Below are 18,163 nucleotides of genomic sequence, written 5' to 3' on the forward strand. Positions count from 1 at the left end.
CTGGGAAGAATGTCAATGGTATACAGCATAGCCCAGAGTTACTGTGTAGGAAAGCCAGTGCCATCTGTCTGCCCATTTTCCACAGATGAAGGTTGCTCCCTCTGTGACATTTCTAATTGGTCCAGCACAGGCTCACACCTCATTGGCCAAAGATAGTCCACAGAGGGAGTAAGTTGCCAAGACATAGGTGGTGTAACTACTCCACATCAGCTACTCAGGGGCAGTTCTTCAGTGTCTCTACCCAGTGGAGACCAGTACATTCCTGATGTGACAACAGTATCACCATCGAATTCACACAGGTGGCACCATCCATGGGCTAAGCAGTGAGACAGGCACTCTAACTAGAATCTGGTCATGAAGACTCCTCCCAGGTGACAACTTCACTTGGTGATGTCAGCAGCCCAGGCTGGAGCAGGTGTCAAGTGCATCCGAGCAGTTGTTCAGGGAAACGGTTACCTAGATACACTCCGACTCATCAGGGAAGGCTGGGGCCACTTGGGAAGATTTTAATTCCCCTCAAAATACACATGCCAAGGACAAAGGTCATTTTTTTCCCTTCTTATCACAAAAAAGCAGTGAAGTTGTCAGTTCTTTCATATTCTTAAAACGGTGCCTTTCAGGCAGACAGGGACACTGATTGGACTAGGAACAAAGGAAGATAAACCTTTCCTCTTGCCGTACCTAACAGAGGTACGTAACCATGTGGCCAGGTTTCTGAGGGATCTCGACACTGAACTTGTAGGTTGTTTCCCAAGCCTCAGTAGCTCGGATGGCAGATTCTAACCCTGTTCAAAACCAAGGTGGGGGAAGCCTGCGGGGCTCACATCTGTCGCAGAGACGCCAGAGCCCTCAAGGTTTTCAGCAAGGTAGCGAAACTTCCCTTTGGCAAACAAACAGCATGAGGGTTTTGTAGGTGTGCAGGAGCCGGTTCTGCATCAGTTTGAAGGCGATGAACAGGATCTCCATGCCCACGATGATGTAGATGGAGAAGAAGAGGAAGAAGTGGGGGTGCACCAGCATGATGTCCCCGAACCCGATGGTGGTCAGTGTCACAAAGCAGAAGTAGAAGGCGTCCTCAAAGCCTAGCTCGGTCTCCCAGTAGGGGAGGATGGCCGCTGCACAGGAGATGTACGCAAAGATGACGAGCGCGATGACGGGGAGAGGGATATCCAGCCTCTCCACCTGCTGGCCCACTTCATCCAGGTTGCTAAGAATGGAACAGGACAGTCGCCCCAGCACCAGTTCGGGACACGAGTTGCTCCTTTCTACGGGCCTTGTGGGTGGTTGCAGCTCGCTCTGTTTCTCGTGCGCAACCAATCTCTCAAACAGCTCCACGTTGCTGCTCGGAGACTCAGGCTCCCTGCTGGGCTGCGGATCTAGGAACTCATCCTCACCAGCTTCAATTACAATCCGAGGGATGGCTTCATCAGCGGGCTTGCTGTCAGGTTGCTTCCGGCAGAAGGGAAGGGGGTGCCATTTGGAGATATCGTGGGGGAGGCAAAGGAGAGCCTGGAACCGACTGTAAGCCCTGGATAAGATGGCGGCCAGGATGTCCCCTATGTCTGTGAGGACCAGGAACATTAGAGGGATTCCAAAGAGTGCATACACCATGCACAGGAACTTCCCGAGCCTGGTGACAGGGTACATGTGGCCATAACCTGAGAAACAAGACAGCCTGGTGTTGGTATCCATTTCCCATCCTGAGAAACCTGCCTTTTCTTTCCTTTAACATGAAACTTTACACAGCAAAAATATCTAACCTGGGGGTGGTGCAAAACTCACAGGGAAAGTTTGTGCTTAGCAAGCATAAGGCTGCGAGTTTAATCCCCTTACTAAAAATAAACGTATGCATGGATAAATATTTATTTCAAAGCATCCACCACGTGAGTAGCGTGTGCTTTGACCGAGGGGCAGTGTGATGGTTTGTATATGCTTGGCCCAGGAAGTGGCACTATTAGGAGGTGTGGCCTTGTTGGAGTGGGTGTGTCACTGAGGGAGTGGGTTTAAGGCACTTATTCTAGATGCCTGGAAGTCAGTCTTCCACTAGCCACCTTTAGATGAAGATGTAGAACTCTCAGCTCCGCCTGAACCATGTCTGCCTGGATGCTGCCATGCTCCTGCCTTGATAATGGACTGCGAAATCTCATTCCTCGAGACCTGGCTGTCCAGGGCCCACCAGGGTCTGTTTTTCTGACACTCCTCTACCACCCTCTCTTCTGCAAGAGCCAGAGCAGAGCCAGCAGCCCCTCAGAATAGGCAAATGGAGCTCTTTTAGCTATTGACAAGCAGAGGAAAAAGCTTTGTTGTGGGTGTTTATGTTTAATCTTTGATTAATACAGAAAAATGCATCCATTATATAAATTAAATTGAAGATAATTCTTAGAAGTCTGAACACCGGTCTCCTCTCTGCTTCTGGCTCCCTGTTGGAGATTTGGTCTCCCAAGTGCAGGCCTTGGGATGCCCACCTCACCAGTCCTAGGGAAGAAGGGAAGGGAGCTGATTCCCAAATTTCTCATCAGACCCCTTTCATCTGTCTCTAAGCACTGAATACTTCCAGGCTGGGGGCTGGGTGGGGACCACGTGGTATCAGGATAGTTGCTGAGTGCTTAGTAGACCTGCCTGAGGACACAGGCCTCTGCTTAGCCTCTGGCTCAGGGGAAGCCAATGTGTATCAAATACCCACCAATGCGACTGTTACTGTTTGAGATGAGGCCCAGTCACAGAATAGAGCAACTATTATAATCATGATTAAGACAAAGGCTAGCATGTGGGATTTAGGCTCAGGGAAGATTTCTTGGTGAGGTGATTGGAACAGAGATGGGAAGGGGAACTATTTTTATTTACTTTTGTTGCTGTGCTGGCAGAAAGCATTGGGGGAGGGAAAGGTTTGTGTGGTTTATAGGTTACAGCCTATTGTTGAGGGAAGCTAGAACGGGAACCCGAGGCAGGAACCTAGAGGCAGGAACTGAAGCAGAGATCATGAGAGAACCTTCTTACTGGCTTGTTCTTCTGAGAGTGTTCAGCACCTTCCTTAGACAGGCCAGGCCTGGCTTCCTGAGGATCATGCTACCCTCAGTGGGCTGGGCCCTCAGTGAGAAGTCAAGAAAAGGCCCCATAATTGTAAAGAGAATATCTTGTGTATTGAATGGATGCATCACGTGTCAACTAAAAGGCCTACAGTCTATGACTTAGGCAGGAAATGGGAGGTGGGACATCTGGGAGGAGAAAGAATTATGGGATAGACCCAGGCTCTATGGGAGGATGGGAGGAAACAGCTGATTGGCACCCGAGAACAGGTAACCAGTCACATGGCAGAATGTAGGTTAAAATAAATGGGTTAATGGGTTAATGGGTCATCTTTAGGGGTGATCTAATCAGAGCAGAGCCTAGCTATATGGCCAAGGCATTTGCAAATGTTTCTGAGTCTGAGTCTTATTTCTGGGATCGTGGTGCTGGGAGGAAGAACGGCCATAACTTCTACACATGATCATGCCCTGGTGTTGATTATCTGATGAAGGTGACCCCACAGCTAAAGTATCTTCTTCCCAGGTGTGGCAAGTGGACACTCAAGATTAGCTAGCTCAGGGACCAAAAACCGGCCACGTGCGATGCTCCCATGGCAGTGGCATGTTCATGCCGCTGAGTAGTCTGTCTACCACCCCAAACATCGAAGGTGTTACCAGGAGCTGAAATCCGGCCTGCTGCGCACTCACCAAAATGTCTCCAGAGCAAAGCTGTCACTGTGTGTAAGAAATCAAAAACAGGCCAGTGTGACGATTAGAAAGCTCACATATTAATGCTTGTTCACCAGGGAATGGAGCATTTTGATAGGCTTTAGAAGGATCAGGCGTGGCCTTGTTGGAGGGGTGTGTCACAAGGGGTTGTATCGATAAATAATAGAAAAAGGAACCACCAACTGTCACTGTCATCGGCATTGTAGAGCCACGTGGCATCTGCGGGTATACTCCTCTCAATTAGCCAGACTCAGCAGACTCTCTGGCCCAGAGCTCTTAAACAACTCCTTTTGACTTACTAATTTCCCAGTTTCCATCCCAGTCAGCCACAGGCTACTCTCTGGGCCCTGCAACAACTTCCCCAACTCCATGGCTAGCCACGTGCAGAGGCTACCCCAGAACTTCGAACTCTGCTCACATTCCCTGCAACCCAGCAAAATCAGAACTCTAGAGGCTTGTAATTCACCAGATTTATATCAGTAAATTCTCACTCCACAAAACAGCCATGCAATAAACTCCAAGCCAATTGATAGGCTATAATCTGCCCACCTAGAGAAGACAAATTGTCCTACAATAATCCATCCCTCATAAAATATTCATAACTACCTGTGGCTATTTAAAGTCACATGGATAAGGTTCATCCTCTTCCTCCTTCATCTTGACTTTTCCTCCTCTCTTGGCTTCTCACCTGACTTTCCAAAACTCTATCCCCACCGTACTTTTCCACTGTCTAATCACAGGCCTTGCCTTATCTTGTGCCTGCCTTCACCTGCATATCAACCAAAAGGGGGTGAGTTTTCAGGTTTCAAAAGCCCAAGTCAGGCCCAAACTAACTCTCTCTCTCTCTCTCTCTCTCTCTCTCTCTCTCTCTCTCTCTCTCTGTGTGTGTGTGTGTGTGTGTGTGTGTGTGTGTGTCTGTCTGTCTGTCCCTCTTTTTCTCTCTGCGTCTGTTTGTCCCTCTCTTTCTCTCTGTGTCTGTCTGATATTCCCTCTCTTTCTTGCTCTGTGTCTGTCTGTCTGTTTTTCCCTCTCTTTCTCCCTCTGTTTCTGTCTGTCTTTTCCTCTCTCTTCCTCCCTCTTTCCCTTCCTCCCTCCCTCCCTCCTTCCCTTTTCCTGCTGCCCAAGGATCCTAATGTAGAAAGAACTCTAAGCTACTTATCCAGCACCATGTCTGTCTGGACACTGCCATGTTCCCACCATAATAATGAACTGACCCCCTGAAACTGTAAGTGAACCCCAATTAAATGCTTTCCTTTAAAAAGAAAAAAAAAAGGAGTTGCCTTGGTATGGTGTCTCTTTACAGTTTCTAGGACAGGCATTGATCAGAGGGAGGGGAGTGGGGTGACTCTAGAAAGAAGAGGTATCTAAGACTTAAGGAAGGGATGTCAGCTGGGTGGTGGTACACACTTTTAATCCCAGCACTTAGGAGGCAGAGGTAGATGTGAGTTCAAGGCCAGCCTGGTCTACAGATCGAGTTTCGGGACAGCCAGGGCTGCACAGAGAAACATTGTCAAGGAAAAGGGGGTGGGTGATCCCTTGGAGTGTAAGAAATGTGCTAGGAACTGGAACCAAGAGCTGGCATATCTGAATTCTCTCAAATAGGCTGATTTTTGAGTGAGTTCCCACTCAGAGAAGTTTGAAAGAGTTGAAAGACACAGAGGAGCAAGTGGTTGAAGTGAGGGAACAGGGCACCTTACTCTGATTCATGAGCTCTGTGACCTGGGTGCAAAATCGAAGGGCAGCACTTAATTCCCAAGGTACTGGAGCAGGGCAGCACTTAATCCTCAAGGTACTAGAGCAGGACAGCACTTAATTCCCAAGGTACTGGAGCAGGGCAGCACTTCATTCCCAAGGTACTGGAGCAGGGCAGCACTTAATTCCCAAGGTACTGGAGCAGGGCAGCACTTCATTCCCAAGGTACTGGAGCAGGGCAGCACTTAATCCTCAAGGTACTGGAGCAGGGTCTGGAACTTTCATTACTTGGGAGGCTGAGGCAGGAGGATAGGAAGTTCAAAGCTGCCCCTGGAGCATCAGTAAAGACCCTATGCCCAAGCTTCACGTGGGTTCCTCAGAGCCATCAGCCCTTAAGGATGTCGCAGGCTATGAACAAGTGCCCCACGTAAGGAACGCTTCATTTCCCAGATAGGGTACAAGCCTCATGTTCTCATACACTTCAGAAAGCTAACAAAAGGCTCTTCAGAAGTAACTGCCTCCCCTCTGTAGTTTCCAAGGTCAGGGCATGGAGTTAAATTTATTTCAATTTAAAGAATCAAATCTAATATTTGCTTGCACAGTCTGTAAAGTGCTTTTTAGGATCAAAATCCCCTGCACAGCAGAACTTCTGGCAAACTCCATTACTGCCCACATTTAATGGACCATAAACAGATAAGGCAGATGACCTCCGGCGGGGTCACAGAGCTGCATCCCAAAGATTCTGGATCTTTCACCTGGAGACCTTGCCCAGGAACATGTCCAACCTAAGGTGGGCTTCCCAAGACCCTCTGAGTGAGTCGTGTTTACAGTCCCAAAGATCTGCTGCATTCCAGAAAAGACCCCTGGGAAGCAGGTCTCTGAGGGCTCACAGCCCCGCGCCGGCAATGGGCTATCTGCCCCAATTACCGAATGCTAAAACGCAGAATGGAAAACCATCGCTTCCTATAATGCATCCGTTATTCCGATACAATCACTCCCCTGCACTTAGCCTGCCAAGTATTTAACAGCCCAAGCATTTCTCTTCCTGATCGCAGGGGGCCGACCCAGGTGAGAACTGACCAGCCTCACACCTATTAGGTGTGTCTTTGCATAGCACCAGAGCCAGGCGTCTTTCAGGCCGGTTGGAGAGGCAGAGCTGAAGCAGCATTGCAGAGGGACGGTTACACCCAGCGGTTACACCCAGCGGTGGTCACAGGCGGTGCTGACACACCCCACCATCCTCTTCCAGGGTACGTTTGGGCACAGGCTTCTCTAATTGACTCACACAATAGGGAGTGGTTTGGCGTCCCTGAGATTTACACCAAGCTAATGTATTTCAACTACATCAGGGATTTGAGGCCTTGGCGCCCGTTAGAGACACCTGGAGGGCTCATACGGCTGCCTGGGCCTGGGTTCTAATAGGTCAGGGGCAGGGCTCCCGGGGGTTATGGGAGATAGGAAGGAGGTTAGCATACGCAGCTGCGCTGAGAGCCTGTGTGTCTCAGAGGGGGCAGAACGCGGCTTAACTGGTTCAGTGCTCATCTAACACATGCAAATCTCTGGGACCAATACTCACACTACATAAGCATCGTGGCACATGCCTCTAGTCACAGCACTTGGGAGGTAGAGGAAAGAAGATGAGAAACTTACGGTTCTTCAAAAGCAGTTTTAGAAAGGCCAGCTGGCTAGGGCCAGAGATTCTCAACCTTGGGTTGCGACCCTTTTGGGGGTTAGAAAGACCCTTTCACAGCGTCACCTGAGGCCATTGGGAAACAAGGACTTTTACATTGGCGAAATTACAGTTACGAAGTAGCAATGAAAGTGATTTTACGGTTGTGGAATCACCGCAACAAGGAACTATATTAAAGAGTCACAGCATTAGGAGGTTGAGAACCACTGTGTGAAGCACCGAACATTAATCTCCATTCCTCACACACTCCTCAGTTGTGTGGACTCCACGTGTCCAACATGCCTTGATCCGTTACACTAGGCTGGTGGCTCTCAGCCGACTCCGTCTGGGAAAGCCCGGAGACAGCTTGGGGGCAGGGTGACATGTCCCCTGTCTAACAGAGAACGGAAGTGAAGCACAGCCTCCTACAATGGATGGGTTGGGCTCCTATGACGGAGAATTAGCCGGTTACAGTGGTCACAGGGCTGTCCTGCCTGCCCTGGTCATCCTGAGGATGGAAACAGTCACAGGACCCACTCATGGGCCCCTGTGAGAACTAACAGAGGTTTTCGATCACTTGGTCCTTGCTGTGCTGCAGTTCCTGTGCTTTGCTACCTGTTACCTACATTACCCACCCTGCCTGTCGCCAGTCCAAGGGCTGCAAGAGTCCTCTTGGAGCTTGGGAGGTGCATGAGGCATGGAGACTGACACTGAGGTCTTAGTGAGCAGCCTCTCTCCCTGGTCCTTCTGAAAATGCCCTCCCCACTCAGGAGCAGATCCATTTCTTAGGGGCTTTGAGAACCATGGGTTCTCAAATGTCTATGGTCCCTTTCTGCCACCAGACAGGCTTCCCGGGTCCCATGTGCTGGGGAGACAAGTGGTTTACAGAGAGAGAGAGAGAGAGAGAGAGAGAGAGAGAGAGAGAGAGAGAGAGAGAGAAGAGTGGGCTCAGGTGTACAGGAGCCGTGTTTCTCCATCTGGAGTATGGGGATGGTAACTGCGCCTGTCTGGTTAGGGCATGAGCAGAACTGTATGCATGAAGTAAGGGCTGGGGAGGGAATTCAGTGGTATAGTACTTGCCTTGCCTGAGCAAGCTCAACACATACACACACTCACTCACACACACACTCATGCACACACTCACACACATTCACATACACACATACTCACACACATTCACACACATACACACACACTCACACAATACTCTCACACACCTCACACTTACACACACACATTCACACACACACATACTCACCCACACACTCAGACACACACTCAGACACATACACACTCTCATACACACACTCACACACATATTCACACACACCTCACACTTACACACACACACACACACACACACACTCCAGAGGAACAAGGATATTTTAATTTCAGTCATGCATTTGTGGGACAACAGGAAGAAAGAGTTGTGACAAACAAAAGACCACATCCACGGCCCAGTTTCCATGCCCTCTGTCCTTCAGGATCCTGGCCTTTGTGTGACTCCTGAGAAGAGGGTGTATGGCTTTGAGGGGTCTCATAGCCAATCTTTAAATGTGTGGCTGTTTATGGCACTCTTCCCAAGTCAGCTACCCCCTTTTTCAAGCCCCTCCCCAGTTATAAAGGAGCCTCCTCTAGATGACTGTTATAGAAAGAAAACTCTTTGTATCCTGGGAAGAAGCAAGTCAAGTGTAAAGACCAGGTATGGCCAGCTCTGTCCTCTCTGGGAAGTCTGCCCTTCCTAGGGCTACCATGTGCCCCAGGCTCCATGGGGAGGCTCAGGAATCTAAGCTAACAGCTTCCTGAGCAGAAGACAGAGGTCTGAAGCACTCACAGACCCACAGGCTCAGCCCCTCTCTCCTTGAGAGGCAGTAGCAGACCGTGTCTTAAAGTCCATTTCGAGCACCAATTCCACCCACTGCAGGACCTCGACCTGTGATGTCACCTTGCTGGGCTCAGAATGTGGAGCTCAAATCACCCGCATTCCGGGGTGAGCACCAGACACGGACGTGGCCTGGACTGGGTAGTAACTTTTGCAGCCACAGAAAGCACATTATGATGTTTGGACCCCAGAGCTTGGATACCCTGCTCCATTCCATATCTACACCACACCCTCCTCTGTAGCTCCCTCATTCCCTACGTCATCTGCCACCGGGAAGTCAAGGTCTGAAGCCCACGTTCTCAGCAGCCCTGAGCATCTAGCCCTATCCTGTCTACTCTCCCAGCCTGCCCATCCTATCCATAAAAGCCTGAAACCTGATGCTAGTCTGGAGTCTCTACCCCGTGTTCCAGATCTTCCTCTAGGCCTTCCCTGCCCTCCAATCATAGCTGTGGACCCAACTTAGGTTGTCATTGTTGCCTTTCATGTGGCAGTTTCCCCTCCTGGTCCTGTGCTGAAGTTGTATGGGTCTCTGGGAGGCTGAGCTACCAATTCTTTCCCTACTGGAAGTTTGCTGGACAGGCCCCTGTTCTAAGGACGAGAAGCCTTTTCAACCCCATGACCTGACCTCAGTCTCTCTCTCTCTTCACTTCCTCCTCTTCCTCCCCCTTCTCCTTTCCCTCCCCTCTCCCTTCTCCTCTCTCTCTCTTCCCCTCCCTCTCCCATCCCTTCCTCCCTCCCTGCAGCCCTCCTTCCTTCCTTTCTTCACTCCTGACATACTTCCATATATATATATATATATTATATATTATTCTATATATAGAGAGATACATATAGATAGATGATAGATATAGAGAGATAGAGACAGACAGACAGATAGAGATAGATAGATAGATAGATAGATAAATAGATACCCTTTCCCTCCTTCCTCTCTTTATTCCTGACATACTTTCTTTTAACACCAAGTGTTTAGTTTATGTTCTCTCTCTCTCTCCCTGTCTTTCTCTCCTGCTTTCTCTCCCCCCCCCCTCCTGTCTTCACTGATACACCTCCTTATAGACCCAGGTATGTGTTGATTACATTATGTGGGACCTAGAATGTCCTCATCACCCAACCACCCCACCTCTCTGCCTTCCCACCCTGGAACTACAGCAGGCTCCGCAGAATGACACCCCTAAGAGGCCTTTAAATCATTCTCATAGTTAGATGCCCCCATCCAAGACTGATACAGCTGCCCCTATTCTCACTTTCAGGACCCCTTGAGCACACCGTCATGCACAAATCCCATTTGATCACCTGTGAACATTTTTAGCTTTCCCAGGAGCCTGTGGGCTGAAATCATGACTGCCCTCCTCCCAGCTGATCTAGGTGGGCCAACTGCTTCACACATGAGCATTAATTCAGTCAATGGTACAAGAGGGACCACAACATGGCCTGTATCTTGCACACCAGGGCCCTTGCCCAGGCATGGGGCTGCAGGCACTGACAAGGAAGAATGCTGTCTTCTGACTGTTCCTTGTATTGGATACAAGGATGTCTCCGCGCACATGCCAGCCCCATGTCTGTCCCAGGCAGGCTGTTATTTGCAGCAGGACAAGCCCTGCTCTTACCCACTGTGCTGAACACTGTGCAGCAGAAGAAGAGAGCACTCAGGAAGGACCAGTCCTCGGGCGCCTTGAACCACTGGGGCTTCAGCTGCTGCAGATGCTCACACAGGTCCTTCCTGCTACCTTCAACCACTGGGGAGAGACCAGAGTGATGAAAGGGCTGCGTGCCTGTCCAGACAGTCCTGCCCAGTGTGAGGACCAGGGCCAGCACCCCCACCCCCACTGTCCCCAGCAGCACTGCAGTGTGGCCATCAAAGCCAGTGGCCATCAAAGCCATCTTTGAAAAGATTTCCCACAGCTTAGATCCAGCTGCTAGTGCCTACGGCGACTGAGAGGTCCGATAGTTCCATGGGAGCCTGGGTGTGAGTTCAACAATCCTAGGGGGTACCTTCCTTCCTTCCTGCCTTCCTTCCTTTTCCTTCCTTTCTTTTTCCTTTCTTCCTCCCTTCCTTTCTTCCTTCCCTCCTTTTTTCTTTTCCTTCCTTCCTTTTTGTTCCTTTCTTTTTCTTCCTTCCCTTTTCCTTCCTTCCTTTCTTTTTCCTTCCTTCCTTCCTCCCTTCCTTTCTTTTTTTCTTCCCTCTTTTCTTCCTTCCTTCCATCCTTCATTTCTTTCTTTCTTTCTTCTTTCCTTTTTTCATCCTTCTTTCTTTCCTTCCTTCCTCCTTCCTTCCTTCCTTCCTTCCTTCCTTCCTTCCATAGCCTCAAACTGAGAGAAAAAGAGGGCCCAGGCTGACCCTCAATGCTAAAATAACCTCAGATATCCTTGAGTTTCTTATCTTCCTGACTCCACCTCCCAAGTGTTAGGATCACGGGCATGGGCCATCTCGCTGGTTTATGTGACATTTGGGACTTTATGCATGCTAGCCAAACTCTCTACTGACTGAGCTACAACCTCAACCCCTTGAAGGATTTCTTAGTATTTGAAGCATTTCTTTTACGTTTTGCTTTGCTTTGCTATTGTTTGAATCTTTGGGGTTTGTTGCTGTTATTTTTTTTAGATGAATTCTTGCTATGCACCCTTGGCTGATCTAGAGCTTGCTTTGTAGGACAGCTGGCTTCAGATGGTATCAATCCTCCCATCTTTGCCAGATTGCAGTAATGTACCACCATGTCCAGCCTCCTTCATTTATCTTTAAGAGGAATAAAAGCCTCTGCCGTGTGTCTTGTAGAAGCTGAACTGGAGGCAAAGGGCTTTCAGCAAGGCTGACTGTGGTGAGAAGCCCTGGCTCCTGCAATACACAGAACCGCCGGCTTGATGAGCTCACGGAGCTCCAGCTCAGCCTGCGGCTGTCTCCTGGGATGGAGAGCCTTGGTCCCTGGGCTCACAGCATGGCACAGAGCCTAGCCCACAGCGGAAGCCACTGCTCATTTTAATTGAATGGCACCAGCCTGCGGATCTGGCACCAAGACTCACCTGACTACTTAACGTTCTAGACAAAAGGCTGCTTTCTGAGCCTCAGTTTCCCCCATTTGTCAAGCAGTGTTGCCTGGTGGTAAGAAGCTCAGACTCTACATTATAAATGTCTGGGATAGAATGCCTTATTGGCTTGTACGTGAACTCTGAAAGTTATGCAGCCTTCCGGGGCCTTTATCAAAAGGGAGACAATGCTTACCCAAGGTAAGGGTGGCTGGGGAGAAGTAAGTGATAAAATGCACGATGACATCTAATAATACGTGTCAGCCCTTGACTCCCCCAACACTCTGTGGCTGCACAGTCCCTTTACAAATGAGATTTCCAGTCCAGCCTCAGGGCTTCTGATTGTGTGCATCTGGAAGAAAGTTTGGAGATGTGTGCTTTAAACAGATCTCCTGGGCAAATCTGAGGTGGGGGCTGGTTCAGGGAGCCTTGAACTTGATGGGGATGAGAGTCTCATGACACCCCTAAGTGTCCCAACAGCATCTCCCTGGCCACTGAGCAGAACCATCACTCTGACAAAAGTATGAGAAGAGACACCCTCCACAGAGCAGGACTCTGCTTCCCTGGACCAGCTTTCCCTCGGTCCCAGCTGACAGGACCTGCTCCCAAACCACGTCCCTGGGGAGTACCAGCATGAAAAAGCCATGCGGGACAGTGAGAGAGTGAAGCAGGTCCCAAACCTTCTCCTCCTGGTTTTTGTTTTCACTTATCTCTTATTCTCTTTTATTTTCTCTTGTTCTGCTGACTATCTATCATCTCTGGTCTTCTCTTGCTCTGTTGATTATATCTTTGCAAGACCAAACCAAGGGAAGAAATACAGATGGACAGGCACTAAGGATGCCTTCCGGGGACCTAGTGTGTCTCATCTCCGTTTTAAAGGGGTTCTTACTATTGGCAGGTCTCAGAAGCCTCCCCCCCAGACTATAGTCCTGCCACCATTGATCTCATGAAGCTAAAACAACAAGCCAGCCATCACTGGTCCCAGCCCCTGACCACACCCCCCACAAGCCCACTATAAACAGACTGCAATAGGAACCAAACTTGTTCATCCTGGAGAATGCAAGCCCGATTTGGATGATTCCTTGAAGTCACGAAGCTGGAGTTCCCGCCCACCCTACCAAATCTCCAGTGACTACCCCTCTCCTAAGCCCGAGGGCCGGGTGGGGCTGATAGGAGCCTGAGGCACAGCTGGGAAGGGAAAGCCGGGTCTTAAGAGCACCCGCTTTTGGCTTATCTTTCCTCACTGCACCCCTGGAAGGGCGTCTGTTCCTCTCCCCACTGCTCAGAGAACAAAAGCGAGACTCAGGGAAATCATTTACCTATATTGTCAGGAGTGAGGATGTCACCGGCAAGCTGCTCACAGCCTCCTGCCACGGCATCTCCGAGGCAGTAACTGTCCCTTGGCACCTACCTACCTGTCAGGTTACATTTCAGGATGGTGCACAGCTTGTCCAGGAACTTCTTCAACTCAGGGTTCTCCTCCGCTTCTGGGTCAGGGCGACCCTCGACGGCGGAGAAGAGAGCAGCACCCACCAGCGCATAGGTCACCAGGCAACAAAGGAAGCAGAGGCCGGGCAGAAGCTTGCCCAGGGCTTCAGGACAGCATCCCCTGGCCTTTCCCAGGACCCCAGGGCAGCATCCCCTGCCCTTCCCCGGGACCTCGGAGCGGCATTTCTTGGCCTCAGGTGGCTCCTCAGCCTCCATCCTCTCGGAGCAGCTGAGGGTAGGACAGGAGGAATGTGCAGAGGAGCATCCAGCCTGGGAGAGGAAGGTGGGAGTGGCCGGAGAATGGCCAGGCTCCAGCCTTAAGTGGATGGTGCATGAGCTTCCCAGAGGACTCGGAAGCAGCCGGAACCCATCATGTTCGGCGTATCCAAACAACTGGGATGGCGCCCCTGCTAGCGCCCCAAATTGTTTGTTATTGATCCTCCTGACCAGCGCCAGAGTTTCTGGCGGGGGATTTTGGGAGGACCTCAGAGATTGTTTTGTACTTTGTCTTTCCCGCTCCAAAACTGCAGCTTCGTCTTCCAGGTACCAAATCTGGCATTCAGTACCTACTCAAATGACTGTTCTTTCTGAACACTATTCGGGCACCTGGAATACTGGACAACAGGAATAAGAATTAGCACAGCATAGGCCTACTGTTTCCAAAATGGGTCTCTCACTTGGAATTTGCCAAATAAATAGGCCAGGTTGGCTGGTCTGAAACTGGTTCACCTGACTCCGCCTCCCCAGGCTCCGCCTCCCCAGTACTGGGATTATAAAGAGGTGCAGCCAGGCTCTGCCCTTTTCTTCTTTTTTTTTCAAATGATGATTTGGGGGATTGAATTCACCTTGGCCATACACATGCGAGTCATCTACCTAGCCTGAACTTACTATTTATTGAGTTCTTCCTCCCCCAGAGGACAGCAAGTCTTTCTAAATCCAGGGTTAGTTAGACCCGAAATTGGTTCCTCTGTTGGGAAACTCTATCTTTTGGGCGCTGTGTGGCTATTGTTAGCTGGAAATCAGAGCATCCGTGACCATCCACACACTACATTTACAAGGCCATCCCATTTCTGAGGATACCTCAGAGGTCAGGGGGAGGGACTCTTCCTGGATGATGTAGCTGCCCATGAGTCGCCCGTTGACCTCTGAGTGACTCCAGGAGACTGGTGTTCCCCAAGCTGGACTGAGTAACTACGCTGACTGGAAAGAGAGCCCCTCTTGGCTCGGCAAGTAAGAGTGGGTGCTACCAGACTTGACCACGTGTTTCATTCCTCAAATCCACTCGTGAGTTGAGAGAGCTGGCTTCTGCAAGTTGCCCTCTGACTTCCACGCGTGTTCCATGGTATGTGCATGCATGTGTAATCCTACACACACACACTGGGGTTGGAGAGAGATGGTGGCTGAACAATTAAGACTGCTGACTGCTCTTCCAGAGCACCTGGGTTTGACCTCTGGGACCCACACGGTGACTCACAGCTAGTGAGTCTTCTGACCTCCACGGGAGTTTATATGTACATGACATGTAGACTTACGAGTCTTCTGACCTCCACGGAAGTTATATGTACATGACATGTAGACTTACATGCAGGCAAACATCCATATACACAAAATAATAATTATTTTTAGAAAGGGATTTTAGAGTTTATTAATTCTCAGTAAAATAGTCATATAGGGCTTGGAAGAACTAACTCAGCAGGTAAGGCAAGCGGCTACCTCTCGAGACACAGGAGGATGCTGTCAGCAGAGTAGGCCCTCGCTAGATGCTAACACCTTGACTAATGTCACGCTGGACCTCTAGCTCCAGAATTGCATGAAATTAACTTCTGTTCTTTATAAATTACCCAACGTGTGGCTTTTGATATAGTTAATATGAATGGACCAAGACGGGAAGAATAGCACAGTTCTGAAGACCCTGGCCACCATATTCTTCTCCGCTCTCTCCCCCAATCCTCCCACCTCCCATATAGGCATTCAGGGGCCAAGCTGCTCAAACACAAATAACCCACCAATTCTTTTACAAGTAATGAGGAGCCAATTACACGCCTACATTAAGGGTGGCATTGATTCCTAAAGATCAAATTGCTGTGTTACAATCAAGTTGTACGGCCAACTTTATATTTGTACCCTGCAGGTTTAATCACTGTGGGGGAGCGTGTGGGAACGGGAGGAAGAAAGTCTTCATATAAAAGGTTGGCAGGAAGAGGGTGGGAGAGAAAGCCAGACCTCCAAGGCTTGCTTATTTGACCCCACCTACCCACATGTGCAGCCTCCAGAGAACTACTTCTTGCTTAAATTTCCACTTGTAGCCCTTTGCTTCTGCCCTGAGGAGAGATCATGTGGCCTGCCACAGGCTTAACAAGGTAAGGGCAGTTCTTCCAGAAAGGATGAGGAAGGCAAATCTGGAGATATTAACCCAGATGGCAGAAGGCTTGCCTAGGAATCCTGGGTCACTTCCAGCCTTGCAGAAACACGGTGTCCAGAATATGCTCATAATCCCATCACTTGTGAGGCGAGTAAAAGAAACCAATATACAGTGTGATCAAAATATCAGGCCAAAAATGCACATGCTAGCCAGTGTAGTGAGAGAATGAAGTAGATCATGGAGTTTAAATATGAAATGTCTCCCATAGCTCATGTTCTCTAGCTACATCATCTGTGCTCCAGCTACATGTGTGCTCCAGCTACATGTGTGCTCCAGCTACATGTGTGCTCCAGCTACATGTGTGCTCCAGCTACATGTGTGCTCCAGCTACAAGTGTGCTCCAGCTACATGTGTGCTCCAGCTACACCATCTGTGCTCCAGCTACATGTGTGCCCCAGCTACACCATCTGTGCTCCAGCTACACCATCTGTGCTCCAGCTACAAGTGTGCTCCAGCTACATGTGTGCTCCAGCTACACCATCTGTGTTGTGCTCCAGCTACACCATCTGTGCTCCAGCTACAAGTGTGCTCCAGCTACATGTGTGCTCCAGCTACATGTGTGCTCCAGCTATACCATCTGTGCTCCAGCTACATGTGTGCTCCAGCTACAAGTGTGCTCCAGCTACATGTGTGCTCCAGCTACAAGTGTGCTCCAGCTACATGTGTGCTCCAGCTACATGTGTGCTCCAGCTATACCATCTGTGCTCCAGCTACATGTGTGCTCCAGCTACAAGTGTGCTCCAGCTACATGTGTGCTCCAGCTACAAGTGTGCTCCAGCTACATGTGTGCTCCAGCTACATGTGTGCTCCAGCTACATGTGTGCTCCAGCTACATGTGTGCTCCAGCTACATGTGTGTTCCAGCTACAAGTGTGCTCCAGCTACATGTGTGCTCCAGCTACACCATTTGTGCTCCAGCTACATGTGTGCTCTAGCTACACCATCTGTGCTCCAGCTACATGTGTGCTCCAGCTACATGTGTGCTCCAGCTACATGTGTGCTCCAGCTACATGTGTGCTCCAGCTACAAGTGTGCTCCAGCTACAAGTGTGCTCCAGCTACACCATCTGTGCTCCAGCTACAAGTGTGCTCCAGCTTCACCATCTGTGCTCCAGCTGTGAGAATCCTGTCTCAAAATAAAGACAGAACAGAGGAGGAAGGGGCAAAATGTGCCCGATAAGACTTCTTTCAGCCAGTGATGTGGAGACCGCACACATCCCTTCCCCTATATTTATCTAAGAATAACAACACTCAGCCACTAGGAAATGCAGCATCTAGCACGTGTCTCCTCCCCCCTCCCAAAAAAAAGAAAGAACTGATTTTTTAAGGGCACCAGTGACTGTGTCTCAGCAAGAGGACTGAGTTACCTGAGGCTGCTTCTCCTTTAAGCCGTTTTGCCAATCACTGTGGTCGGCCATTGCTGGCTGTTTTATCATAATAACAGTAAAGGAAATCAAGACAACTAGTTTAGAAAATTTAGTTTCCTTAAAAATTAAACACAATCCAGCAACCATACTCTATTGATATTTATTTGAATAAGTTGAAAACCCATATCTGCACAGAATCTTATAAACAGATTGCTTAGGGGCCAGCAGTTAAAGGCATTTGCCACCAAGCCTGACCACTTGAGTTCAATACCCAGGACCTCACATTACTGTGGGAGTAAACTGACTCCTAAAAGTTTTCTTTAGAAGCCCCACAAATGCTAAGGCATACAAGCCTATTTAAACATGTGCGTACATATCAAATAAGTAGATAGATAGATGATAGGTAGATAAATAGATAATAGATACATACATACATACACACATGCATATGTACTAAAAAAATAAACAGATGCTTACAATAACTTTACATATTTGCCAAAACTTGAAAGCAATCAGGAAGTCCTTCAATAGGCGAGGGAATAAATCTTGGTACATCCATTAGTAGAATATTACTTAGCACCAAAAATGCCAACAGGCTTCACAATGAACATACACACTTCAGCGACACTCTAGAAAAGCCAATGTTGTAGTATGTGCTCTTAACATTGCCAGGAGCACACAGATTTTTTTACTAGAACTATTCTGTGCGTTATTACATAGTATGTGCACATCACAGTTTACTTTCCTAAACTCATGAACTCTACCGAACATACATGAACCCTACTGTGGATTCTACATGGCAGAGGCGTGTCAGGGCAGGCTCAGTGACTGTCACAGGGGGACCTACAGTGTGGAACGTTGGCCATGTCCCCAGAGTTAGGAGTGGAGTG

At 49.2% G+C, this 18,163-nt stretch overlaps 1 protein-coding gene across 1 annotated transcript; it reads right to left on the minus strand.

Annotated features, from left to right (window-relative positions):
* Positions 1 to 858: 858 nt before the first annotated feature.
* Positions 859 to 17,324, minus strand: KCNK18 (potassium two pore domain channel subfamily K member 18; the record flags this gene model as incomplete). The annotated part of the gene is made up of 4 exons (XM_080912068.1): positions 859 to 1,658; positions 10,585 to 10,713; positions 13,414 to 14,038; positions 17,274 to 17,324. The coding sequence occupies 4 exons, from the start codon at positions 17,322 to 17,324 to the stop codon at positions 859 to 861; spliced, it is 1,605 nt and encodes a 534-aa protein (XP_080768194.1).
* Positions 17,325 to 18,163: the final 839 nt, after the last annotated feature.

The sequence above is a fragment of the Micromys minutus genome (assembly GCF_963924665.1).
Source record: "Micromys minutus genome assembly, chromosome: 2".
In the NCBI taxonomy this organism is placed as follows: domain Eukaryota; kingdom Metazoa; phylum Chordata; class Mammalia; order Rodentia; family Muridae; genus Micromys; species Micromys minutus.